The 27,699-nt window shown below is 38.7% G+C and overlaps 1 protein-coding gene across 12 annotated transcripts in view; it reads right to left on the reverse strand.

Moving 5' to 3' along the window:
• The window catches only part of LOC105490509 (transmembrane protein 164), a 344,079-nt gene that overhangs the window by 258,570 nt on the left and 57,810 nt on the right, over window positions 1-27,699 (reverse strand). For 10 of the 12 annotated variants that reach the window (XR_011618045.1, XM_071088239.1, XM_071088243.1 and 7 more), the window contains one exon: window positions 20,111-20,160. The exons of 1 other annotated variant lie outside the window; for it this stretch is intronic. Coding sequence is in view for 9 of the 11 variants with exons in the window: in XM_071088239.1 (XP_070944340.1) it covers window positions 20,111-20,160 (50 nt within the window). In the remaining 2 variants the exon portion in view is untranslated. Of the gene's footprint in view, window positions 1-20,110; window positions 20,161-21,938; window positions 22,451-27,699 lie in introns of those variants that run through there. One more of the 12 variants, XM_071088242.1, reaches the window with a different exon arrangement.

Consider the following 27,699-nt stretch of genomic DNA (forward strand, 5'->3'; position numbering starts at 1 on the left):
GGCTCATGCCTGTATTCCCAACACTGGGAAGCCAAAGTGGGAGTATCACTTGAGGCCAGGAGTTCAAGGCTGGGAAACACCACAAACCCTGTTTCTACACATATACATATTTTTTTTTTAAATTAGCCAAGCCTGTAGTCCCAGCTATTTTGGAGTCAGAGGTGAGAGGAACACTTGAGCCCAGGAGTTTGAGGATGCCATGAGCTATGAACATGCCACTGCACTCCAGCCTGGGCAACAGAGCAAGACCCTGTTGCTTTACACACACACACACACACAAAAGGTTGATATGAAAACCTCTGGCAGCACAAGGGAAATGCATATCACTCTGACAACTTAGAGGAAACAAAAATGTCTTAATTTTTTGTATAAACCAGAAGAAATATTTTAGAAAACTGTTTATATCCTCAATAGAATGAAAGAAAGCATGGACTCTATGAAACAGGTATAGAAAGCCACTAGAATAAAACATTGAGAAGGAAAGACAAGCTAGGGTAAGTAGTTCAACAGAGCTAGAAAGAAATATAGAGAAATTAACATTGTAACAAAAATAAAATAAATTTCACATTGGAGACAGCAGAGAGAAAAATCAAATTAATAGTATGGAAGCCAAATCTGAGACTCTCCCAAGCATGGAAAGGAAAAGGAAAATTTATCTTAGAAACTAACAAAGATTGATATTAGTAAATCTATAACATAATATACCAAATGGGGAGATCAAAGTAGAAAACACAAATGAACCTCTTAATAGATTCCTAGAAAACAGCAGCTAAACTCAACAACTATTCTTTTTTTTTTTTTTTTTTTTCGAGACAGAATCTGACTCTGTCGACCAGGCTGAGTGCAGTGGCGCAATCTCAGCTCACTGCAACCTCCACCTCCTGGGTTCAAGCAATTCTCCTCCCTCAGCCTCTCGAGTAGCTGGGATTACAGGCATGCACCACCATGCCTCTATATATATATATAGTATTTTTAGTAGAGATGGGATTTTACCATGTTGGCCAGGCTGGTCTCGAACTCCTGATGTCAAGTGATCCTTCTGCCTCAGCCTCCTGAAGTGCAGGGATTACAGGCGTGAGTCACCACACCTGGCCAACTATTCTTGATTTTTTAAGGACTTCATAATTTAAGAATAAGGTAATTCTCTAACATTATAAAAAAACATCTAACCTAAACCAATAGCCAACATCAGAGCCAACTAATATGAACCACTAGAAACATTTCTATTAAGTGAATCACTAGAAACATTTCCATTAAAATCAGAAGCAAGACAAGGAAGGACTCCTGCTAGTACTGCTATTATTTAGCCTTATCCCAAAAGTTCTAGCCAATACAATCAGGTTTGAAATCAAAATAGCAGTTTTGTTCTTTAAAAGGAAATAAAGTTATCATATGGGATCTGATGTGATTAATTTCAAAAATAATCCAAGAGAAGCAACTGAAAAACTATTAGAAATAAGAGTTAAGCATAGACACACAAAATCAAAAATTTTCCTACCTACCAGTAATAACTAGTATATATGAGATACACACAAATGCATGCAAGCAACTAAGGAACATAAGAGAAAATTAATAGATTAACATATTATGTCTTTTCCTGGATGACAGACTCAGTGTTGTGATGATGTCAATGAAATTTTAGGTTTAAAGTAATTCCAATCAAAATCCTGGTAGGATTTTGAGAAGAACCTGAAAAAAACATTCTAAGTTCATTTGGACGAAAGAATGGTTGAGACTAGCCAAGAAAAAAGTGTGGGTAATGTGCTAGGCTGCAGAGAAAGCAAAGGAAATCAGGCTTACCAGCTATTGCAAATATAAGGGAATGAAACTGTTGGAAAACCCAAGAGAGAGATCAATGAATAATACAAGCCAAAAAATATAAATAAATCCTAGCGTATATGAGAATTTATGTATGATAAAAGTATAATAGCAATAATCATAGGAAAATATTTGACGAATGTGCTCAAATAAATGACTCTCTAGGGGAAAATATAAGCTATACTCTACTTCATACTAGTCACAAAATGAATTTTTGATGGACTGACAAGTTAAATATTTTTAAAACTATTTAAAAACTGGATTATCTATCTAACCTTAGGATGGGAAATGTCATTTCAAGTGTAAAAGCAATGGAAGAAATTACCATGATCTGAAGGGGGTTTAGAAATCAATCAATTTAACCAATAAAAATGTAAAACCAATCTATATCAAAAGCATCATTAAAAAGTTAGAAGGCAATCTGAGGAAAACATTTATGTGCACAACGTGCAGGTTTGTTACATATGTATACATGTGCTATGTTGGTGTGCTGCACCCATTAACTTGTCATTTACGTTAGGTATATCTCCTAATGCTATCCTCCCCCCTCCCCCCTCCCCACAAGAGGACCCGGTGTGTGATGCTCCCCTTCCTGCGTCCAAGTGATCTCATTGTTCAATTCTCACCTATGAGTGAGAACATGCGGTATTTGGTTTTCTATTCTTGTGATAGTTTGCTGAGAATGATGGATTCCAGCTGCATCCATGTCCCTACAAAGGGCACTAACTCATCCTTTTTTATGGCTGCATAGTATTCCATGGTGTATATGTGCCACATTTTCTTAATCCAGTCTGTCACTGATGGACATCTGGGTTGATTCCAAGTCTTTGCTATTGTAAATAGTGCCGCAATAAACATACGTGTGCATGTGTCTTTATAGCAGCATGACTCATAATCCTTTGGGTATATCCACAGTAATGGGATGGCTGGGTCAAATGGTATTTCTAGTTCTAGATCCTTGAGGAATCGCCACACTGTTTTCCACAATGGTTGAACTAGGTTACAGTCCCACCAACAGTGTAAAAGTGTTCCTACTTCTCCACATCCTCTCCAGCACCTGTTGTTTCCTGATTTTTTAATGATTGCCATTCTAACTGGTGTGAGATGGTATACTCATTGTGGTGTTGATTTGCATTTCTCTGATGGCCAGTCATGATGAGCATTTTTTCATGTGTCTGTTGGCTGTATGAATGTCTTCTTTTGAGAAGTGTCTGTTCATATCCTTTGCCCACTTTTTGATGGGGCTGTTTGTTTTTTTCTTTGTAAATTTGATTGAGTTCTTTATAGGTTCTGGATATTAGCCCTTTGTCAGATGAGTAGATTGCAAAAATTTTCTCCCATTCTGTAGGTTGCCTGTTCACTCTGATGGTAGTTTCTTTTGCTGTGCAGAAGCTCTTTAGTTTAATTAGATCCCATTTGTCAATTTTGGCTTTTGTTGCCATTGCTTTTGGTGTTTTAGACATGAAGTCCTTGCCCATGCCTATGTCCTGAATGGTATTACCTAGGTTTTCTTCTAGGGTTTTTATGGTTTTAGGTCTAACATTTAAGTCTCTAATCCATCTTGAATTAATTTTCGTATAAGGAGTAAGGAAAGGATCCAGTTTCAGCTTTCTACTTATGGCTAGCCAATTTTCCCAGCACCATTTATTAAATAGGGAATCCTTTCCCCATTTCTTGCTTTTCTCAGGTTTGTCAAGGATCAGACGGCTGTAGATGTGTGGTATTATCTCTGAGGGCTCTGTTCTGTTCCATTGGTCTATATCTCTGTTTTGGTACCAGTACCATGCTGTTTTGGTTACTGTAGCCTTGTAGTATAGTTTGAAGTCAGGTAGCATGATGCCTCCAGCTTTGTTCTTTTGGCTTAGGATTGTCTTGGTGATGCGGGGTCTTTTTTGGTTCCATATGAACTTTAAAGTAGTTTTTTCCAATTCTGTGAAGAAAGTCATTGGTAGCTTAATGGCAATGGCATTGAATCTATAAATTACCTTGGGCAGTATGGCCATTTTCACAATACTGATTCTTCCTATCCATGAGCATGGTATGTTCTTCCATTTGTTTGTGTCCTCTTTTATTTCACTGAGCAGTGGTTTGTAGTTCTCCTTGAAGGGGTCCTTTACATCTGTTGTAAGTAATTCCTAGGTATTTTATTCTCTTTGAAGCTATTGTGAATGGGAGTTCATTCATGATTTGGCTGTTTGTCTGTTACTGGTGTGTAAGAATGTTTGTGATTTTTGCACATTGATTTTGTATCCTGAGACTTTGCTGAAGTTGCTTATCAGCTTAAGGAGATTTTGGGCCGAGACAATGGGGTTTTTTAAATATACGATCATGTCATCTGCAAACAGGGACTCTTTATATATGTAAACTTCATACAAATTAACAAGGGAAACACCTGTACATCAAAACTCAACAGAGACCATGAGTTGACAATCTACAGAATAAAATACATAAATAGCTGATAGATATAAGTAATAACCATATTATGTATATGTTCCAAAATACCTATAATGATATTTGAAAGAAAAAAACTGACGCAAAAGGTAAGGGAAACAGAAAAGAGAAGCTACCAGTGAGATGTGAGATGTGTTGGGGGAACTGGGGGGTAAGGGGGAGGTCTGGTTACACTGCAACACAGTCTTTTATCTTATTCCTGAGGTTTTCAAAAGGAAATCTTATTTGTTAACTGGTGAGGCAGGCTAGTTCATATTTTGGGACTGGGTAGGTTCCCTAAGATGCATGAGACATGTAACATTTTTCCAACTTAGTAGCAGGATAAGAAGCAAAAAACCATCTCTAAGGATATATTGGTTTTATTCAAACCTAAGTGAGGAAAAGAATTCTGTGGCTTGGATGTCAACGGGACTGGTACCATTGAAAGTACCATTCACATCAGCCAAATGAGTCAAAAGAAAATGGCTCAGATTCAAAGAGATATAGAACAGCACTGCATGTACAGACACAATACAAGAAACAACTCTGATGCTGCTATGTAAACATTCACAGAGAACAGGAGCCAAGAACAGGGAGGATAAGAGGCCTTCAGAGGCAAAAGACTGCCAGGCTGGAATTCTAGGAGTTGGAGATACTAGAGATCAAAAGAACATGATGCCCAAGGTTGCTGTTGTAGTGGGCCAGGTAGTGGGCCTTCTAATTTTGGCTCCACACCCTGGATGCATGCTTTCCACTGAGGCAGCCTTTCCAGCAGCAGGCTACAGCAGCAGGACTTAGCAAGTCACATGTCAACTGAGGTACATATAAATGAAGCATTCCAGGACCCAGACATAACACTGTGATACTATCATTCCCTCTTGTCAAGTGTACCATGGGGACCATGTGGAGAATCCTGTCCCTTCCCCACCCCAATGGGAGTTGCCAGCCTTTGCCCAGCACAGGACATGCAGCCTGCTGCACATGTCATACCCCTTTCCTATAGCGACTGGGCGTGCCTCCAGGAAGAACACAGTGGCCTCTGGTTAGCTGGGAAGCTGGTAAACTCATGTGTGGCTGGCACAGCAAAGGGCCCATAGAGAAAGCAAGAGAGATAGGTATACGATGCTAGTCAACAAACCTATAGAACACATGGGCCTAAAGATCACAGCAGAGCTCATCCATGTATACTGAGACATAGGGAATTTTAAATAAGATGCTTTCATACTTTTAACAATTTAAACAACAATGGGAGAGTAGAAAATAGTCACTTCAGCAACACAAGGTAATGATTAGCAGCATGGGCTCTGGAGCAAGAGAAGCTTTGGATCAAATCCTACATGTACCACATGCAAGCCACATCCAGTCACGTAAACTTTCTGAGCCTTAGTTCTCTTGACCAGACTTCTATTAATAGTACCAGTACTACTATTAGTACTTCCCACACAGTTTTGTTAGAAGGATTAAATAAAATAATCAATGTTAAGTGTTTCTCACCATGCCTAGGCACATAGTAAACCTGATTATGTTATGATCACTGGTAAGAGAATAAAGAACAGGAATCCTGACTCTGCCACGAAGTAATCTTAGTCAAGTTATGTAATATTTCTTGGTACCCAACTGCTCTATTTTTAGTATGGATAATGTATTCCCTATCCCCCAACACTATTTTAAAGATTAGATGAGAAAATTTAAAGCAAAGAACTTTTAAACAGTAAAGAACAATACTAATGTAAAGTGAAATTATTTTAAGGGCTCTCTACTTTTTAAAATACTGATTTTTAACTCAACATGGTATTTCTACACAATGGAATAATATGCACCCATTAAAAATGGTGTGTATCAGCCACCATGGTGGCTCATTCCTATAATCTCAGCACTTTGGGTGGCCGAGGCAGGAGCATCACTTGAGGCCAGAAGTTTCAGACCAGTGTGAACAACATAATGAGAGTCCGTCTCTACAAAAAAAAAAAAAAAAATACATATATATATATATATATATATATATGCTAGGCATAGTGGTGCACACCTGTGGTCCCAGCTACTTGAGGGGCTGAGGTGGAAGGATCACTTAAGTCAAGCAGGCCAAGGCTGCAGTGAGCCATGAATGCACCATTGCACTCCAGCCTGGGCAACAGAGCAAAACGTGGTCTCAAAAACAAAGAAAAAAATGTTGTGTATTATAAAAACTTGGATAACTCTCCAGGGAATTATGCTAGGTGATTTTTAAAAAGTCAACCCAAAGGTAATGTAATGTATAACTATACTTACACAAGATTCCTAAAATAGCAAAATTATAGATATGAATAATAGATTCATGGTTGCCAGGGATCAGGGATGGGGTTCAGATATGTAGATGGTGGGTATGGCTATAAAAGAATGACAGAAGAGATCCACATGGTGATGGAACTGTTCTGCTTTATCAGACTGTATACCGTATCAATGTAAATATCCTGGCAGTGATACTGTAGTATAGTTTTGCCAGACGTTACCAGTGGCGGAAACTAGGTAAAAGGTACATGAGATTTCTTTTGTGGTTTTTCCTATATTATTTTTTCTACATTATTATACTTAACAGACAACAGGTTTTCAATAAGTTAATGGGAAATACATATTATTTTAAAAAATCTATGCATGGATTTCAAATTTTTTTGCACCAAAATAAACTCGTGCTAACTTATTCTAACATGTCTAAACAGGATCTAGTTTGAGGCACTAAGAAGGATAAGACACCAGTATGAAAACAGCCCCTGCCAGAACAACAATAATTCTGCTAAAATTGAAGCAAGAACAAACATCAAATTTATAGTGAAGCTTCGGTGGAAGGATGGTGAAATCATTTATGCTTTATAAAAAGTTTACAGAGACAATGCCCTGAAAAAATCAGCAGTTTATAGGATAACTCATTTTAAGAAAGGCTGAGATGTTGATGATGAAGCCTGCAGTGGCAGACCACCTACATCAATTTGTATCTTGTTCATTTCATAATTAAAGACAAATGATTAATGGCAGAAATGATAGCCAACACCATAGACATCTCAATTGGCTCAGCTTACACAATTCTGACTGAAAACTTAAAGATGAGTAAACTTTCCAGATCATGGGTGCCAAAATTGCACCCAGATCAGCTGAAGATGAGAATTGAGCTTTCAATGGAAATTTTAAAGAGGTGGGATAAAGATCCTGAAGCATGTCTTCAAAGAATTACAACAGGAGATGGAACATGATCCTGAAGACAAAGCACAATCACAGCAATATCTACCAAGCATTGAAAGTGGTCCGGTCAAGAGCAAAGGTCATGACAGCAGGTTTTGGGGATGCTCAACACATTTTGCTTGTTGATTTTTTTGAGAGTCAAAGGACTGTAACACCTACTTAATTATGATAGTGTTTTGATAAAAAGTCAGCCAAAGTTTTAGTGAAAAAATGCCCAGGAAAGCTTCACCGGGGAATACTTCTTGACCAGGAAAATGCTCCTGCTCATTCCTCTCATCAAACAAAGGCAATTCTGTGAGAGTTTCGGTAGGAAATGATTAGGCAATCACCTCAAAGTCCTGATATGGCTCTTTCTGACTTCTCTTTGTTTCTTAAACTTAAAAAATATATATCTTAAAGGCCCTCATTTATCTTCAGTTAATAATATAAAAAAGAATGCATTGACAAAGTTACATTCCCAGTACCCTCGGTTCTCTAGGGATGAATTAAATTGCGTTCTTTAGGAATGAATTAAATTGACGTTCATGGAGCTTATGTTGAGAAATGAAGTTTATAATTTTTATCTTTATCTTTAATTCCATGTTCTAAGAACTTTTTGCAATCTCCTCATATTATATATTTATCTCAAAATATATAAAGTTTCATTTAATTTTATTTTTTGAGACAAAGTTTCGCTATTGCTGCCTAGGCTGGAGTACAATGGCGCAATCTGGGCTCACTGTAACCTCTGTCTCCTGGGTTCAAGCAATTCTCCTGCCTTAGCCTCCTGAGTAGCTGGGATTACAGGAGCCCGCCACCATGCCCAGCTAATTTTTTGTATTTTTAGTAGAGACGGGGGTTTCACCATGTTGGCCAGGCTGGTCTCGAATTCCTGACCTCAGGTGATCCTCCTGCCTCCCAAAGTGCTGGGATTACAGGTGTGAGCCACTGCGCCCAACCTAAAGTTTAATTTTAAAATGTGATGATCCAAAGGATCGCACTAGCTCCACAGCAATGGATCCTAACCAGACTGAAATGTCCGAAAGGGCATACACAGAATTCAGAATCTGGATGGCAAGGAAGCTCAGTGAGACTCCAGAGAAAGTTGAAACCCAATCCAAGAAAGCCAGTAAAATGATCCAAGAGTTAAAAGACAACATAGCCACTTTAAGAAAGAGCCAAGGCCGGGCGCGGTGGCTCACGCCTGTAATCCCAGCACTTTGGGAGGCCGAGGCGGGTGGATCACAAGGTCAGGAGATCGAGACCACGGTGAAACCCCGTCTCTACTAAAAATACAAAAAATTAGCCGGGCGCGGTTGTGGGCGCCTGTAGTCCCAGCTACTCGGGAGGCTGAGGCAGGAGAATGGCGTGAACCCGGGAGGCGGAGCTTGCAGTGAGCCGAGATCGCGCCACTGCACTCCAGCCTGGGCGACAGAGCGAGACTCCGTCTCAAAAAAAAAAAAAAAAAAAAAAAGAAAGAGCCAAACAGAACTGCTGGAATCGAAAAACTTCACTACAGAAGTTTCCAAATACAATTGGAAGCATTAACAACAGACTAGACCAAGCTGAGGAAAGAATTTCAGAGCTCAAAGAATGGTCCTACGAATTAACCCTGTCGGACAAGAATAAAGAAAAAAGAATTTTTAAAAATGAGCAAAAGTTTCAAGATATATGGGATTATGTAATAAGACCAAACCTAAGACTCACTGGCATTCCTGAGAAAGAAGGAAACCCAGTGAGCAACTTGGAAAACATATTTGAGGATAGAGTTCATGAAAATTTATCTGATCTTGTTAGAGAGGACAACATGCAAATTAAAGAAATTCAGAGAACTCCTGCAAGATACTATATAAGATAACCATCCACAAGACACACAGTCATCAGACTTTCCAAGGTCAATGAAAAAGAAAAAATCTTAAAGGCAGCTAGAGAAAAGGGTCAGATCACTTACAAAGCGAATCCCGCCAGGCTAACAGTAGACTTCTCAGCAGAATCCTTACAAGCCAGAAGAGACTGGGGGCCTATTTTCAGCATCCTTAGAAAAAAGAAATTCCAAGCAAGAATTTCATATCCCACCAAACTAAGCTTCATAAGAGAAGGAGAAATAAAATCTTTTCTAGACAAGCAAATGCGAAGGGAATTCGTTACCACTAAACCAGCCTTAGAAGAGCTCCTTAAGGGAGTTCTAAACATGGGAACAAAAGAACAATACCTGCCACCACAAAAACACATTTAAGAACATAGCTCATAGACTCCAAAAAGCAACTACACAATCGAGACTACAAAGCAACCAATTAACAACACCATGAAAGGAACAAAACCTCATATATCGATATTAACGTTGAATGTAAACAGTCTAAATGTCCACTGAAAGGGCACAGAGTGGCAAGATGGATAAAAACAACCAAGACCTAACTACCTGCTATCTTCAAGAGAAGCATCTCACATGTGATGGCACCCATAGGCTCAAAGTAATGGGATGGAGAAAAATCTATCATGCAAATGAAAAACAAAAAAGAATAGGGGTCGGTATTCTTACATCAGATAAAAAGACTGCAAACCAAAAACAGTAAAAAAGGACAAATAAGAGTATTACATAATGGTAAAGGCTTCAATTCAACAAGGAGACTTAACTATCCTAAATATATATGCACCCAACATTGGAACACCCAAATTCATAAAACACATACTTTGAAACCTACAAAAAGACTTAGATAGCCACACAATAATAATGGGGATTTCAATACTCCACTATGGTGTAAGACAGATCATCAAGTCAGAAAATGAACAAAGAAATTCTGGACTTAAATTTGACAGTTGACCAATTGGACCTAATAGACATCTACAGAATAGTCCACCCAACAATCACAGAATAAACATTCTTCTCATCTGCACACGGGACATACTCTAAGATCAAACATATGTTTGGCCATAAAGGAAGTCTCAATAAATTCAAAAAGCTTGAAATCATTCCAAGCATACTCTTGTTCCACAGTGGAATAAAAATAGAAGTCAATACCAAGAAGACCCAATTACTTGGAAATTAAATAACTTGTTCCTGAATGATTTGGGGATAAACCATAAAATTAAGGCAGAAATCAAAAAATTCTTTGACATTAATGAGAACATAGAAACAACATATGAAAATCTATAGGATGCAGCAAAAACAGTATTAAGAGGAAAATTTACAGTGCTAAATGCCTACATCAAGAAGTTAGAAAGACCTCAAATTAGCAAGCTAAAGTTGTACCTAGAGGAACTAGAAAACAAGAACTAACTCCAAAGCAAGAAGAAAAGATATAACTAAAACCAGAGCAGAACTGAATGAAACTGAAACTCAAACAATCCATACCAAGGATCAATAAAAAAAGGTTGGTTATTTGAAAGGATATACAAGATCTATAAATTGATACCTAGATCAACAAAGAAAAAACATAGAAGACCCAAATAACCACAGAGATGACAAATGTGACATTACAACTGATCCCCCAAAAACATAAAAGAACCTCAGAGACTACTATGAACACTTCTATGCCCACAAATTAGAAAATCTAGAGAAAATGGATGGATTCCTAGAAATACACAACCTCCCAAGAATGAATCAGGAAGAAACTGACACTTGAACAAATAACGAGTTCTGAAATTGAATCAGTAATTTAAAAAAAAGAAAACCTACCAACCAAAAAAAGCCATGGACCAGACAGATTCAGAGCTAAATTCTATCAGATGGATAAAGAAGAAAGAGCCGGTACCAATCAATCTTACTATTAAAAAAAAAAAAAAAATCAAGGAGGAGAGACTCCTCCTTAAATCATGCTACAAAGCAAGCAACACCTTGATACCAAAATCTGGCAAAGACGCAATGAAAAAAGAAAACTACGTAGAAGCAAAAATTCTCAACAAAATACTAGCAAACTGAATCCAGCAGCACATCAAATAGTTAATTCGCCAAAATCAAGTAGGCTTCATTCCTGGGATGCAAAGTTGGTTCAACATATGCAAATCAGTAAATGTGATTCGACACATAAACAGAATTTAAAACAAGGACCATATGATCATCTCAATAGTCAAAGAAAAAGGTTTTTTTATATAATCCAACTTCCCTTCATGATAAAAACCTTCAACAAGCTAAACACTGAAAGAATATACCTCAAAATAATAAGAGTAATCTAAGAAAAACCCACAGCCAATATCATACTGAATGAGCAAAAGCTGGACGCATTCCCCTTGAGATCTAGAACAAGACAAGGATGCCCACTCTCACCATTCCTATTCAACATAGTACCGGAAGGCTTAGCCAGAGAAATCAGGCAAGAGGAATAAATAAAAGGCATGCAAATAGGAAAAGAAGAATTCAAACTATCTCTCTTCACTGATGATATAATTCTATTCCTAGAAAACCCTAAAGACTCCAACAAAAGGCTCCTAGAACTGATAAATGACTTCAATAAAGTTTCAGGATAACAAAATCATATAAAAAAAATCAGTAGCAGGCCGGGCGCGGTGGCTCAAGCCTGTAATCCCAGCACTTTGGGAGGCCGAGACGGGCGGATCACAAGGTCAGGAGATAGAGACCATCCTGGCTAACACGGCGAAACCCCGTCTCTACTAAAAACACAAAAAATTAGCCGGGCGAGGTGGCGGCGCCTGTGGTCCCAGCTACTCGGGAGGCTGAGGCAGGAGAATGGCGGGAACCTGGGAGGCGGAGCTTGCAGTGAGTTGAGATCCGGCCACTGCACTCCAGCCTGGGCGACAGAGCAAGGCTCCGTCTCAAAAAAAAAAAAAAAAAAAAAAAAAAATCAGTAGCATTTCTATACACCTGTAACATTCAAGCTGAGAACCAAATCAAGAATGTAATCCCATTTACAATAGCTGCAAAAAAAATAAAATGCCTAGGAATACATCCAGCCAAGGAGATGAAAGATCTTTACAAGGATAAATACAAAACACTGTTAAAAGAAATCACAGTTGACACAAACAAATGGAAAAATATTAGATTCTCATGGATTAGAATAATCAACATCGTTCAAATGGCCATACTACCTGAAGCAATCTACAGATTCAATGCTATTCCTATCAAACTACCAAAGTCATTCTTCACATAACTAGAAAAAACAATTCTAAAATTCATACATAACCAAAAAAACAGCCCAAATAGCCAAAGCAATCCTAAGCAAAAAGAACAAACCCAGAGGCACATTACCTGACTTCAAACTATACTACAAGGCTATAGTAACCAAAACAGCGTCGTACTGGTACAAAAACAAAGACTAAAGGAATAGGATAGAGAACACAGAAATAAAGCCATACACCTACAACTATGTGATGTTCAGCAAAGTCAAGAAAAGTAAACAATGGGGAAAGAACTCCCTATTAAATAAATGGTGCTGAGAAAACTCGCTATACATGTGCAGAAGAATGAAACTGCACTCCTTCCTATCACGATATACAAAAATTAACTCAAGATGAATTAAAGATTTAAATGTAAGATCTCAAACTATAAAAATCCTAGAAGAAAACCCAGAAAATACCTTCTTGACATTGGCCTTGGCAAGGAATTTATAGCTAAGTCCTCAAAAGCAACTAAAAAAAAACAAAAATTGACAAGTGGGACCTAATTAAACTAAAGAGCTTCTGCACAGCAAAAGAAACTATCAGCAGAGTAAACAGACAATATACAGAACGGGAAAAAAAATCACAAATTATTCATCTGACAAAGATCTAATAACCCAAATCTATAAGAAACTTAAATCAATAAGCAAAAAACAAATGACCTGACTAAAAAGTGGGCAAAGGACGTGAACAGACACTTCTCTAAAGAAGGCATACAAGCAGCCAACAAGCATATGAAAAAAATCTCTTATCACTAATAGTTAGAGAAATGCAAATCAAACCACAATGAACCCAAGCATGGTGGCTCATGCTTGTAATCCCACCACTTTGAGAGGCTGAGGTGGGCAGATCACCTGAGGTCAGGAGTTCAAGACCAGCCTGGCCAACATGGTAAAACCTCATCTCTACTAAAAATATAAAAATGAGCCAGGCATGGTGACACGTGTCTGTAGTCCCAGCTACTTAAGAGGCTGAGGCAGCAGAATCACTTGAACCCAGGAGGAGGAGTTTGCAGTGAGCTGAGATTAGGCCACTGTACTCCAGCCTGGGCAACAGAGCAAGATTCTGTCTCAAAGAACAACAACAACAAAAATGAGGTATCATCTCACACCAATCAGAATGGCTATTACTAAAAACTTGAAAAATAACAGATGCTGGTGGGGCTGTAGAGAAAAAGGAATGCATATACACTGTTGATGGTAATGTAAATTAGTTTATATCCACTGTGGAAAGCAGGGTGGAGAGTTCTCAAAGAACTAAAAGTAGAACTACCACTCAACCCAGCAATCCCATTACTGGGTATATACCCAAAGGAAAACAAATCATTCTACCAAGACACATGTACCCAGATATTCATCACAGCACTACTGACAATAGTAAAGACATGGAATCAATCTAGATGCCCATCACTGGTGGACTGGATAAAGAAAATATGGTACATGTATACCACGGAATAGTATGCAGCCATAAAAAGAATGAAATGATGCCCTTTGCAGCAGCATGGATGCAGCTGGAGGCCATTACCCTCACCTAACTAACACAGAAACAGAAAATCAAATACCACATGTTCTCACTTGTGAATGGAAGCTAAACGTTGGATATACAGACATAAAGATAGGAAAAACAAGCCAGGCATAGTAGCTCATGCCCGTAATCCCAACTCTTCGGGAGGCTGAAGTGGCAGAACTGCTTGAGCCCAGGAGTCTGAGACCAGCCTGGGCAACATGGAAAGACCCCATCTCTACAAAAACTAAAATAATTAGCTAGCTAGGTGTCATGGCTAGTGCCTGTAGTCCCAGCTACGTCAGAGGCTGAGGCAGGAGGATCACTTGAGCCCAAGAGGTCGAGGCTATAGTAAGTTGCGTTCTCACCACTGCACTCCAGCCCGGGCACCAGAGTGAGAAATTGTCCAAAAAAAAAAAAAAAAAAAAAGATAAAAACAACAAACAATGGCGACTACAAGAGAGGGGAGGCAAGGAAGATGACAAGGGCTGAAAAACTACCTATTGAGTGCTAGGCTTGTCACTACCTGAGTGACAGGTTCAGTCATGCCCCAAACCTCAGAATCATGCAACATACCCTTGTAACAAACCTGCACATGTAACCCTTGGATCTAGAAGAAAAACTGGGGGAAAAAAGACAATAAATAAATAAGGAATAAATACTTGTCCTTGTCCTTGAAAGAATAAGAAAAAAAACAGAAGAGGGAATTAATGAAGATAAAAGCTGAAAATTAAGTAGAAAAAAAATAAATAAGAAAGAATAAATAAATTGAAAACACGGTTCTATGTAGCAACCAAAAACAGGTAAGTGCTTATTAACCTGATTAATATATAGAGGAGAAAACACAAAAACAGACAAGATCAAGTCCAAGAAAAAACACATGACTACAGATGAGGAGATACTTTTAAATTATAAAGTAAGAGGATATTACATGCTCAACTAAATATTTGGCAACAAATTTGAAAATTTAGAAGAAATAGATAATTTCCTAGCAAAACACAAACGACCAAAATTGACCCAAAAACGTTTGAATAGCTTACCACAGAACACATCAGAAAGGTGATTAAGGGTCTACCCATTGAAAAATGGCACCAAGATCAGATGGCTTCACAGATAAGTTTTATCTTACCTTTAAAGGATACATTATTTATTTATTTATTTGTTTGTTTGTTTGTTTATTTTGAGACAGAGTCTCTGTCGCCCAGGCTGGAGTGCAGTGGTGAGATCTCATCTCACTGCAACCTCCGCCTCCCAAGTTCAAGTGATTCTCCTCCCTCAGCCTCTCAAGTAGCTGGGATTACAGGCACCCACCACCACGCCCAGCTAATTTTTGTATTTTTAGTAGAGAAAGGGTTTCACCACGTTGGTCAGACTGGTCTTGAACTCCTGACCTCAGGTGGTCTGACCGCCTCAGCCTCCCAAAGTGCTGGGATTACAGGTACCTGCCACCACGCCCAGTCAGGATATACAATTTCTAACGGTAATTAAAGTATTCCAGGCAAGAGAAAAAGAAGGAACATTCTGCAGTATATTTTACATAGCCACCATAACTTTAATCCTTAAACTTGTTTTTTTTTTAAAGATGGAGTCTTGCTCTGCAGCCCAAGTTGCAGTTCGGCTGCACAATCATAGCTCACTGCAGCCTCCAACTCCTGGGCTCAAGTGATCCTCCTGCCTCAGCCTCTCAAGTAGTTGGGACTATAGGCACACATTAGCATGCCCTGTTAATTTTAATTTTAATTTTTTTTTTTTTTTTTTTTTTTTTTTTTTTTTTTTTTTTTGTAGAGACAAAGTCCTGATATGTTGTCCAGGCTGGTCCCGAGCTCCTGGCCTCAAGCAATCCTTCTAACTCAGCCTCTCAAAGTGTTGGGATTGCAGGCGTGAGCCACCACACCTGGCCTCAATCCTTAAACTTGAAGAAAAGAGCACTAAGAAAAACATGACTCTAATCTCGGGAATATTGAAGCAAGATTCTAAATAAAATATTGACAATAGAATACAGCAATGTATCAAAATAATAATATACTATTATCAGCAGGGTGTATTTCAATGTAAGAGTAGTTCAAAACCAGAAAATCTATCAATGTAATTTATTGTATCAAAAATTTAAATGAAAAAATCCCACATGATCAACAGATATAGAAAAAGCATTAGATAAAACACAGCTACCCTTCCTTCTTTTAAAAAATATTGGCTGGGCACAGTGGCTCACACCTGTAATCCCAGCTCTTTGGGAGGCCGAGGCAGGAGAATTGCTTCAAGTCAGGAGATCAAGACCATCCTAGCAGCAAAGCAAGACACTGTCTAAATAAATAAATATTTTAAAATCTCTATATAAATGTGAAAACTACTTAAGTATAATAGACTATTTAACAAACACCAACAGCAAATATGAAGGAACACAGAAAATATTTCCATTTAAAATCAGTTTTAGGCAAGAGTAACCCATCAGCACAATTTTTATTTAACTCTGAATTTCTAGCAAATGCAATAAGAAAATGAAATAACTGATATGACTAAGGAAAAGAACAGATAAAACTAAAATAAAATTTACAAGAACAAGAGAATTTGGTAATATAGCCAGATATAAGATATTTTTTAAAATCAACAATCTTTTCCTACTCTAGCAAAAAGCACTTAGGAACAGAAAGGGGAAAAATATTCCATTCATTACGGGGTGGTTGGGGGAGAGAGGGAATGTTGTTAATTCTTTTTCTTTTTTTATTCTTTTTTTTGGTGGTGGGGTAGAGACAAGATTTCACCATGTTGTCCAGGATGGTCTCAAACTCCTAAGCTCAAGCAATATGCCCACCTTAGCATCCCAAAGTGCCAGGATTATAGGCATGAGCCACTGTACCCAGCAGAAAAGCTGTTAATTCTTGAGGAATAAATGCATCAAGAAAGGCATAGAGCAGATAGGAAGAAAAAGATAAATCTAATTGAAACACATATGATGTGAACAGATGGAAAGAAATACCATTTCTTAGATAAAAGGAGCCATATAATTTAAAAATTGAAATATATACTTAAGGCAATTCTCATTAGAATTCCACTAGTATTTGAGAAAGGTAGGTGAATATAAGTGATCTTAAAATCTGTGTGTATGAACAAGTGACAACAAATAGCCAAGAATTTTTTTTCTTTTGATACAGAGTCTCACTCTGTTTCCCTGGGCTGCAGAGCAGTGGCACAATCCTGGCTCACTACAACCTCCGCCTCCTGGGTTCAAGTGATTCTCCTGCCTCAGCCTCACGAGTAGCTGGGATTACAGGCGTGTGCCACCACGCCTGGCTAATTTTTGTATTTTTAGTAGAGATGGGGTTTCACTATGTTAGCTAGGCTGGTCTCGAACTCCTGACCTCAAGTGATCCGCCCGCCTCAGCCTCCCAAAGCGCTGGGATTACAGTGTAAGCTGCCGTGCCCAGCCCCAGAAAAATGTTTTTTAAAGCCTAATGTAATCAAATCTGTATGATTTGGGTACATGAATAGACAAATAGAAGAAATAGAATAGAGAATCCATAAGTAGATCCCAGCATATAAAACATTTAATAGCTGCAAAGAGATCACAGGGTAAAATAGGGATAATTTAATATATTATTCCAATACAACTGGTTACCTATCTTCAAGAAAACTATCTTAACCAAGACTCGAAATTCAGAAGCTATGTAAGAGTCATATTTGGATATAAAAATGCAAACAATTACATGGAAATATATTCCATCAACAAAGTCAATATAGGTTGGGCGCAGTGGCTAATGTCTGTAATCCCAGCACTTTGGGAGGCTGAGACGGGCAGATCACTTGAGGTCAGTAGTTCAAGACCAGCCTGGCCAACGTAGTGAAACACTGTCTCTACTAAAAAAATAATTAAAAAGAAAAACAAACAAAGTCAATATAAACATATTTGGGAAAGATATCTGTAACAACGATGATAAACAAAGGGCTAAAATCTAAAATATACAAAGAGGTCTTAGAAATTAAGAAAAATATAAATAACCCATAGGAAAATGTGCAGATGATATGAATAAGGAACAAATTTAATTGGACAAAAAACTGAGATAATACTGAAACTCACTAGTAGCCAAGAAACTGCATCCATTAGGTTGTCAAAATTACAAAAGAACCATAACACCTACTGCTGATAGGGATACGAAGAAAATAATAATCTCACATATTATATACAAAAGCAAACAGTGTAGTACAACAGCCTGTTTTTGTAAATCAATATGGTGACATCTATTAACATAAATATATGTTTCAACATTCATATATACCTATATACCTCTACCTACATCTATATCTAAACTGAAAGCAACAGTACATAAGGGTGTATACAAAATCATGTTGATTTCAGCATTGAATGTAATGGCAGCAACGTGCAAAGAAAGTAAATGTTCACTAATAGGGGAATGGCTAAATAAATCATTGTGCATTGATGAAATATTTTACAACATTATAAAAGAATAAGAGCTACATCAATAGACTGTGATACATTTCTATGACATATGGCAGAATGAAAAAGCAAGATATATTAAAGTATATATAATATTCTATTTCTGTAAAACAAACAATGAACAACAAAGCATTCCAAAATTTGTGTGTGTGTATGTGTGTGTGTATCTATGCACATGGAGAAAAATGTGAAAAGATACATACTGTTTTGGTAATACAAAGGGATAGTGTGGAAAGGTAGAACTAGGAGCTGAAGGAAAAAAGGGAAAAGAAAGGACCACTACCAAAAAAAAAAAAAATCCAGTAATCATATTTATGATTTACACACGTATATGAATGTATCTATAAACCAAGTTAAATTTAGAAAAGATACAGTAAACACCTCAATATACAATATGATCTCTGCTTATTAAGAAAAAAAAGGTAATAAGCAAAATTATCTCTTGGTGCTTGGATTAGGGATGGATGATGTTTCTTCCTTATGTGTCCCTGTGTTTTCCATAATGAGAATTGTTACTTTCATAATGAAATAGAACCAACAAATGTTACTTTTAAAACATTACACTGAATAATGGAGCTCATTTTGGAAAATCAAGGGAGGAAAACAGGGTTAAATACCCCTTTCCCTTAGGAGCTGTTCAAGTAAGAAATACATGAAATCAGGATCCATTATCCCTCACGCAGCTGAAAGTTACTCACCTAAGGCAAGAGACTAAGTGGCTATTTCAAGGAGCTATTTGAAGCAGAAAATTGGGTCCATTTTCCCCTACCTAACACTTTAATGGCTTAAGTAAATCAGAAAGCCATTTACACCACTCTCAATTATCCAAGAATCTGCTGGGCTCTTTATTTCCTGTTCCCTTCCTCTGGCTTGCGGCCATTTCACTGCTCAAGAACATCTCCAGAACCGGGGTCAGGGAAGGAGAAAAGAGATGAAATTAATTCAGTCGATTTAGCTTCTCATTAGCAACTCTAATAAAAGGTTTGATAAGCAAGGTGGTCACAATTCACGGTTAAAATGAGGGTTCCAGGACTCTTGATAATTTCATTTAAATAAACCTGCCTTCAGAGAAACGCTATTTGCCTGCAATATACTTTAATAGATTTGATGCTTGCTATTTTTATGAAAGTCCGAACTTGTAATAGTGGGTATTTTTCTCTCCTCACTTTAATTTGCACTTTAGGGGGAAAAACCCATAAAAACATAAGAACAATGCCCTTCAATGTGAAGAACCATATGCTCAGTGGAGCAGTAGGCTCACAAAGCAAAGATTCTTCAGAGAAAGGAAGCTGTCTGGCCCCTAGCATGCTCTCAAGAGAAATTTTAGCCGGGCAGCCACCTTCCAAGGGAGCATGCCTTGGCCATACATCCGCTACTGGAAGGATTTGCTAAAAAGGATTTGACAGGGCTTGACAAAAACCAGGTCTCGACACACAGTATTTCCCTGTTTCAGTAGGCCCTCACAGACCTTTATCCCTTTGGGAAGTGCAGAGACAAAATGGTACAGTTCCAAGGTATTCACAGCAATGCATTATCAGTCTTGTTAGCAAACAGACAAAAACACTCTGAAGAGCAACAGAGCAAAAGTCAATTTTCTCTTACTTGAAGACGACGATAGCTCCCCGACATGGAGGGCAGGCCAGGAGAAAGATCTGCAATTGAAGAATTAAGAATGGTTAGCAAGAAAAAATGCCAGACAGAGTGAGACAATGTTACTTGAACAATAACAAAAAGTAACCAAAACTCTAACACAATAATGTAACAGAAAAAATTTTAAAGGCAACAGGTATGTGTTTGTGCTTGCATGCATGCATGTGTGTGTGTGTGTGCACATGAGAAAGGGAGAAGGAGGGTGAGAAGACTCAGTATTTCAATGCTTCAGTTTCAAGATGACACAAGTAGTCAGTCTTAAACTTAACCCAGGGCAGGTAAAAATAGATTCTGAGCATGGAACACGCACACACATGCCATCTGGTTTGCCTCCCATGGGAGAAGGTAGGTTTATCAATACTCAACATTGCCAAATTTAGCAAATAAAAATACAGGATGCCCAGTTACATTCTAATTGAAGATAAACAAGGAATAGTTTTAGTATAAATTTGTCCTGTATTTATTTTAGCTGGCAACCCTATCAAACTGCCACTCCCAGGTTCCAAGCCTCCCTTTGATTGATTCTTTTATTTCTAAACATGCCTAGGTGGTTTTACTCTTCCATTCTCCTCCCAGGTAAAACCAAACAAAAAGAACCTTGTCCTAATAGACAAATCAGTTCCCTGATACCTGGTGTGACATAGGTCCAGATTACAGCCTTTGGAACCCTGCAGCTGTGGCAGTTTGACCTTCCCCCATGCAGTGGTGCTCAACCATCAAGAGGAACAAAAAAGTCCTATGCAGAGCTTGTAAAACATACAAATTCCTGGGTTCCCCCATTAAGAATTCTGATTCCCCAAGCATGGGACTCCAGGAATCCTCATGTTTCACAAATGTCCCAGGAGATTGAATCACTCCTGGTAGCCTGAGATCCTGAATTTTTGCCCTTGGACTGAACTACTACAGGAGTCAAAAACATTCAGCAGAACTGAGGATTGACAAAGGAATGAAACTCATGTTTGTGGAGTTTCTTCGCCTGTAGTGACTGAATCGTTGACATGTGTCCCTATATTGCTGAGAGCTCTTATTAATACAGGATATCTGTATTATGGACTTGTTGGCTTTGTCACTTGTATGTTCTTTAGTATGTGGTTCTTCTGTTCTCTCAGAGCCCATATTTAGAAGAAAAGGGTATTACAAGAAAAATCACTATAAGGAAAGACGCCTGCATGAATCCCTGCCAATAAGAAGAGGAAGAAGAATGAAAATAAGAAAGGGACTTAAAAAGAACACAGTCAGGAGACCATCACCTGCATGATACCTCATCAAAGGAAATACGTATCAAGAAGGTGCCTTTTCCCTTGATCAATTTCATTAAAAATACAAAGCCCATGATAATTACAGGTCCACAATCTTTTGTTGGCAATCCCAAAATCCAAAAAGCTCTAAAAGCTGAAAGTTTTCTTCAAAGCTAATGTTACAGCAAAATACAACTTGAATTGAGGTGAGACGATTTATAGACTGTTTCTTCCACTTATGGTGAATATTCATGTTTCCCATAAAAATAATAATGTATTTAATTGTGGGGTGCTGCCTCAAACCCCACTGGGAGTGTATGTAAAAGACTCTACATGCACTGTATGGCCTTTCTGAAATCCAAAAAATTCTGATTTCTGAAATATATCTGATCTTAATGGTTTTAGATAAGGATTACAGACTTGAAATTTCAATTATCCAAACACTGACTTATCCCCACTCCCCATCCCACCCCTCAGGAGCAGTCCAAGAAATAAACAAAGCTAATATTCTTTACCCTTGATCCAGCAGTAAAGTTACTCACCTTAGGTAAGGGACCAAGTTGGAGGCTGCACATAGTTACCCAGCATCAGGCCCATCAAAGTCTACACTCAGAAGCTACAGTACACAGAGAAGAGGCAGGGGCCCCAACCACCTTAGAAAGGTCCTCAATACTTCTGGAGTCACCAGAGTCATGCCAGCAGCCTTCCTGAGCTTCTGGAATACCCAAGACACTTCCAACATGCTAAACAGAGAAGTAAAAATGCAACACTGGGCACCACAGTTAAATCTTACTTTTCTATACCCACAGACAAGAGAAGGCAAGCAGATTTTAGGGCACAGATTTCCCTTACAAGTCCATTTGGCTGCTTCTGATCCACAATTTCCCTAGGCTAGAAGCTCAGAAAACTACCAAAGAGAACAAGCCTCCAGTTTCAACCCAGTTGGTTGTCCTGTTATCCTCCATCAGTCATGGATCTAACTTCAGTTCTTTCATCTTTTCTGTCTTGCCTATTTCTATCACCAGCATAGCAGTATAGAGCGTATCTTTTTTTTTTTTTTTTTTTTTTTTTTTTTTTTTTTTTTTTTTGAGACAGTCTCACTCTGTTATCCAGGCTGGAGTGCAGTGGTGCAATCATAGCTCACTGCACCCTCCAACTCCTGGGCTGAAGCAATTCTCCTGCTTTAGCCTCTCGAGTAGCTGGGACTACAGGTGTGCACCACCATACCCGGCTAACTTTTTTTATTTTTTTATTTTTTATTTTTTGTGGAGACAGCGTCTCACTATGTTGCCCTGGCTGGTCTCGAACTCCTGTCCTCAAGCAATCCTCCTGCCTCAGCTTACCAAAGTGCTGGGATTACAGGTGTATCACTGTGCCTGGCCTCTAGGGTCCTTTTTCAAATCTGCTGACTTGATATAACTAAATGTATCTGATTGAAAGATTACTTATTACATTACCTTCCACCTCCTATGATGGTACACAGTTATCTGGGGATTCCTGATTATTTATATTCCATTTCCAGTAAACTCATTGCCTCCTTTAGCAACTTCTCAGATTTATGATACTGAACCTCTTCACCCTGTCATGCTAGAGTCACATTCATATTCAACGTTAGCCAACAGAGCCACATGGAACTAACATTTTAATTCAGAGGTGCAAGGGCCCCCAGCCTTGGCCTGAATATCCCTGCTTTCTTCTTTGCTTGGCTTCCAACTGCCTGAAAATTTTGGTGCCATGCATTTTTAGACTAGGAGGTAAAAAGCTAAACTATCACTTTGGCTGCAAATAGAATAGGAAGAGATGAGACTTAGAAGTTCAAACAAGGATGGTACAAAGATGAGAATGTATCTGAGCATACCCCAGTACCAACATGGCACTTTGCATTCACACTGAAATCTGCCCATATCAGCACCTGAAACAAAAGGCATGAGCAGGTAGCATACAGAGAAGTGCTACAGAGCACTTCCACTTTGCCATCGCCTGGGAGGCAGGCAGGACCATGTTATTAAACCCCATTTCAGAGGTGAGGAAACAGAGGGAAAAAGGTTCTGACAAGCTTTCTGACGAGAACCCAGGTCCCCTAACTCCCAGTTCAATGCACTTTCCACTTCACACCTGACACAGACCAGGGCTCATGGGAGCTCCTTTTCTTTAGACTCTAGCCCTAGCCCTTGACCACATGGCACACAGGGAGTCACCCCAACAGCCCCACACCTGTGCCATCAGCCAACTCATAAGATCTACTCTCTACAGTGTGAGACATCTCAAAACACAAACTCAACTGGACAGCAAATTGCGTTTTCACAGGTGAGTTTCAGAGTCCCAAAGACAGGTTCATTATAGCTTCTGCCTGCCTCATCCCCAGGTCTGATGGGCACTTGTAATCCTTATAAAACTGAGGTCTTTTTTGGCTGGTTTTCCCAGAAAAATCCACAGGTTCCATTCAAAACCACACACTCTCTCAGCTTCCTCAGGAAAGATCCCTGTACTAACCTTTAGTTCTTTCCTAAGCATCCAATCTAGGCACCAGCTGTTATCCCAGTTCATCCTCTACCTGTGAATCTCTCTGGTTCCAGGTTCCCACCTTCCCTACCCAACCTCTCAGTCAACACCTGGCCTGCTTCCCATTCCTGTTCCCCCAGTCATATCAGCCCCAAGTTCACTGCCACCATTGTTCAGCCTCCCATCCACTTCTTCTCCACCCCAGTGTTACATTCAACAATCCCCATTTTCATAACTCTTAAAGAAGACAGCTTTTGTACACTGGAGCAAGTGTTAGTACTATGAGAAATATAATTGGAAAGGAGGGCCATTGACCACAGGCCATCCTAAATGAGAGGCTAGCCAGGGTAAGCAATGAAGGGATATGGGCAAACTAAATGAAAGGGAAACAGAGAGTGAGAGAGGTACAGGAGAGTCGTGTTTGGCCTAGCACACAACCTCCCCAAGCTTCAGTTCTCCTGTCACCACCTCCTGTGATGGCACACAGCTATCTGGGGATCGCTGAGGCCAAGTGCTTATGACTGTTACCCACCATAAGGAAGATTAACTCCCTGGGCTGCCCAAAGTTGGTCCTATGACTCTATCCACTTCATACCCTCAGGCCCTCATCATCTCTTCCAGGATCACTGCAATAATCTCCTTACTGGTCTCCTGCCTCCAGGCACACTGCTGTAAGAGGGATCTATCTAAAAGGTCCCTCTGATCTGCCATTGTAAATGCTTCCACGGCTTGCCACTACCTACTGAAAAAGCTCAAGGTTCTTAGGATGGCGGACAAAGCTTTCTTTGCTCTGGATCCTGCCTACCTCTCCAGCATGACAGCCTCGTAAGTTATGTCAAGCTGTACCCTGAACATATTCATGTCAATGACTACACTTCTACTATCTCATTTTCCAATACCTCCATTTTATTCAATTATATGGATATGCAATAATTTACTCAACCAATATCCTCTGGTTGCACATGTAAATTACATCTAAATTTTCAGTTCCTTTACTATTTCCTTAGCCCACATTGGTAGAAGACAGTCTACATCTTCGAAGGGAATATCCATTTGAAGGTTTTTTGACCCATAATGCTAAACTGCCCTCCAGAAAAATTATTTAAATTGCTATTCCCTCCAGCAATATACGAGGATCTGTTTTCTGCTGCAACCTGACAAACAGGTCACTATCATTTGGTAATTATCACGTGTTTAAAAGGCAAAACATACACACACAATTTGCATGCCTTAGATTACCAGAAATGTTAAACTATTTTCTAACAGGTGTATTGGCCAGCCATATTTCTTCTTTTGGGATGTGACCATCTGTGCACTTTGACTATTTTTCAGCTGGTGTGTTCTTTTCAGTTGAGTTGTAAAGAGCTATTTATATATTAATGACAGCTAATACAGATTGTTTGAAATTTATTGCAAAAAATTTTCCCGGGCTGTCATTGTTGCAGCTGTTTATGGTAGGTTTTTATTTATGGAAGCTTTTTAAATCTTTATGTAATCAGATGTATTTGTCATTCCCTTTATGGCTTCTGTCTTAGATATTATGCTTTGAAAATCTTTTATAACAGTGGGATTAGAGCGTCACCTATTGTTTTCTTAATATTTTCATAATTTTAATTTTTAAATTTAAATCACCCACATCAAGAAATTGTGCCTTTGCTAATCCTATTCCCTCTTCAAGATGGTTTTTCCAACTTTCCTCTTGTGGCTCTTATCTACCCTTCAAATGCAAAATTAAACATTATTTTCTCCAGGAAAGCTTCCCTTACACTCCACGGTTAAATGCCAATTCTGGGTCATCTCATTATCTCCCTTGATTTGCCTATTTCTAGATTTTACTATTTTTGTCAGTCTAAGGAGTTTATAAAGAAGCTTCCCTCAATAATTTAAATAAAAGGGATATAAGAGTGTGCCTACTAAGAGTTAAGCTTTAAAATCCCAGACTTGAAAGACCAGATTGTAACCTGCTTGAAATAAACCCAAAGAAAGAATGGGGTTGACCAACCACTGAGGTATAAAATAAGGAGAGTTGCAAACATGTATTTGGTAATGTCCACAACCAAGCAGTGTCTACATCCAAGCCCATAAATATGTTTTCTAGTCCCATTGGCAAATTCATCCCTACTAAGAAGATGGGAGGAGGACAGTCAGCAATGCCAAGTGGTTAAGAGTATAGGCTTTAGAGTTAAGACAGACTTGGTGTAAATGACGAGTTGATGGGTGCTGACGAGTTGATGGGTGCAGCACACCAACATGGCACAAGTATACATATGTAACAAACCTGCACGTTGTGCACATGTACCCTAGAACTTAAAGTATAATAAAAATGAAAAAAAAAAAAAAAGACAGACTTGGATCCACATGGTGGGTCTGCCACTCACCAGCACTCTGGCCTTGGGCAAGAGATTAGAGGAATTTTCACCTGTAAAATAGGGATAAAAATAGTGCCTATGTCTCACAAGGTTTGGGAGAGGACAAAATGAAACAAAGCAAGAAAAGCATTTGGCACAGTGCCTAGCACATAGCTAGCACTCAATACATAATAGCCATAATTATCCTGATTTCAATAGAAAATTCATCCCTACTATGCACCACATCAGCAACAAATCATATTAAATTTTCAATTCCTCTAACTTCGCTTGTTTTAATTCCACGTTTGCAATAACAACGTTCTGACATATTACTCAGTTTCCCTTGTCCAGCTGCCTACAGAGAATACTTAACCCTTTAGGCTCAGTTCCCTTACCTGTCAAGAGGATTACAATAGTATTATTTCATAGGGTAACTATAAAATTTAAATGCTTAAGGTACCTAGTTCAAGTGCCTGACACACCGTAAGGAATAAATTAAGCATGAGCTATTGATAGTATCATCCTTATTGGATGCCCAAATTGTATAATCTCCATGGAATCATGAAAAAACATCAGATAAACCCAAATCAGGGGCATTCTACAGAGTAAACTGAACAGTACTCTTCAAAATAGTCAAGGTTGTGAAGGCAAAGACTAAGGAACTACCACAGATTAGAGAAGACTAAAGAGAGATAATATCTAAATGCAATTAAGGATCCTAGATAGATCCTGCAACAGAAAAGGGACACCTGTGGAAAAAAAACTGGTAAAACCCAAATAAAGACTATAGTTAAGTTCATGTTGCATTGTATAAATGATAATTTTTCAGTTTTAATAATTTTACCATAGTTACGTAAAATGTTAACATTAGGGGAAGTTGGGTGAAGGATATACAGGAATTCTCTGTAATATCTTTACAACTCCTCTGTAGGTCAAAAGTCATTTCAAACTAATACAAAGTTTTAAAAGGTACTATAATCTAATCCATTAGCCTCTCTTCACAACCCAGAGTTATCCCCGATCCCCCACCTTTCTCAGCCCCACATGTATTCAGTTCCCAAATCTTGTCTTGACACTCAGACCTTTCCTTTTTTTTTTTTTTTTTTTTTTTTCCAGACAGTGTCTTGGTTTGTCACCCAGTCTGGAGTGCATTGGTGTGATCATGGCTCACTGCAGCCTCAAACTCCTAGGCTCAAGCAATCCTCTCACCTCAGCCTCCTGCCTAGTTAGGACTACAGGCATGTGCCACCACACCTAGTTATTTTTATTTTTTGCACATATGGGGTCTCATTTTGTTACCCAGATTAGTCTCGGACTCCTGGCTTCAAGTGATCCTCCCACCTCAGCCTCCCAAAGCACTAGGATTACTAGTGTGAGCCACAGCACCCAGCCCAACCTTTTCAATATATCTGAAATCCACCCTCACTATCTTTTCCTAGTTCGGTCCCTATCA

This window comes from Macaca nemestrina, chromosome X (assembly GCF_043159975.1).
Source record: "Macaca nemestrina isolate mMacNem1 chromosome X, mMacNem.hap1, whole genome shotgun sequence".
In the NCBI taxonomy this organism is placed as follows: domain Eukaryota; kingdom Metazoa; phylum Chordata; class Mammalia; order Primates; family Cercopithecidae; genus Macaca; species Macaca nemestrina.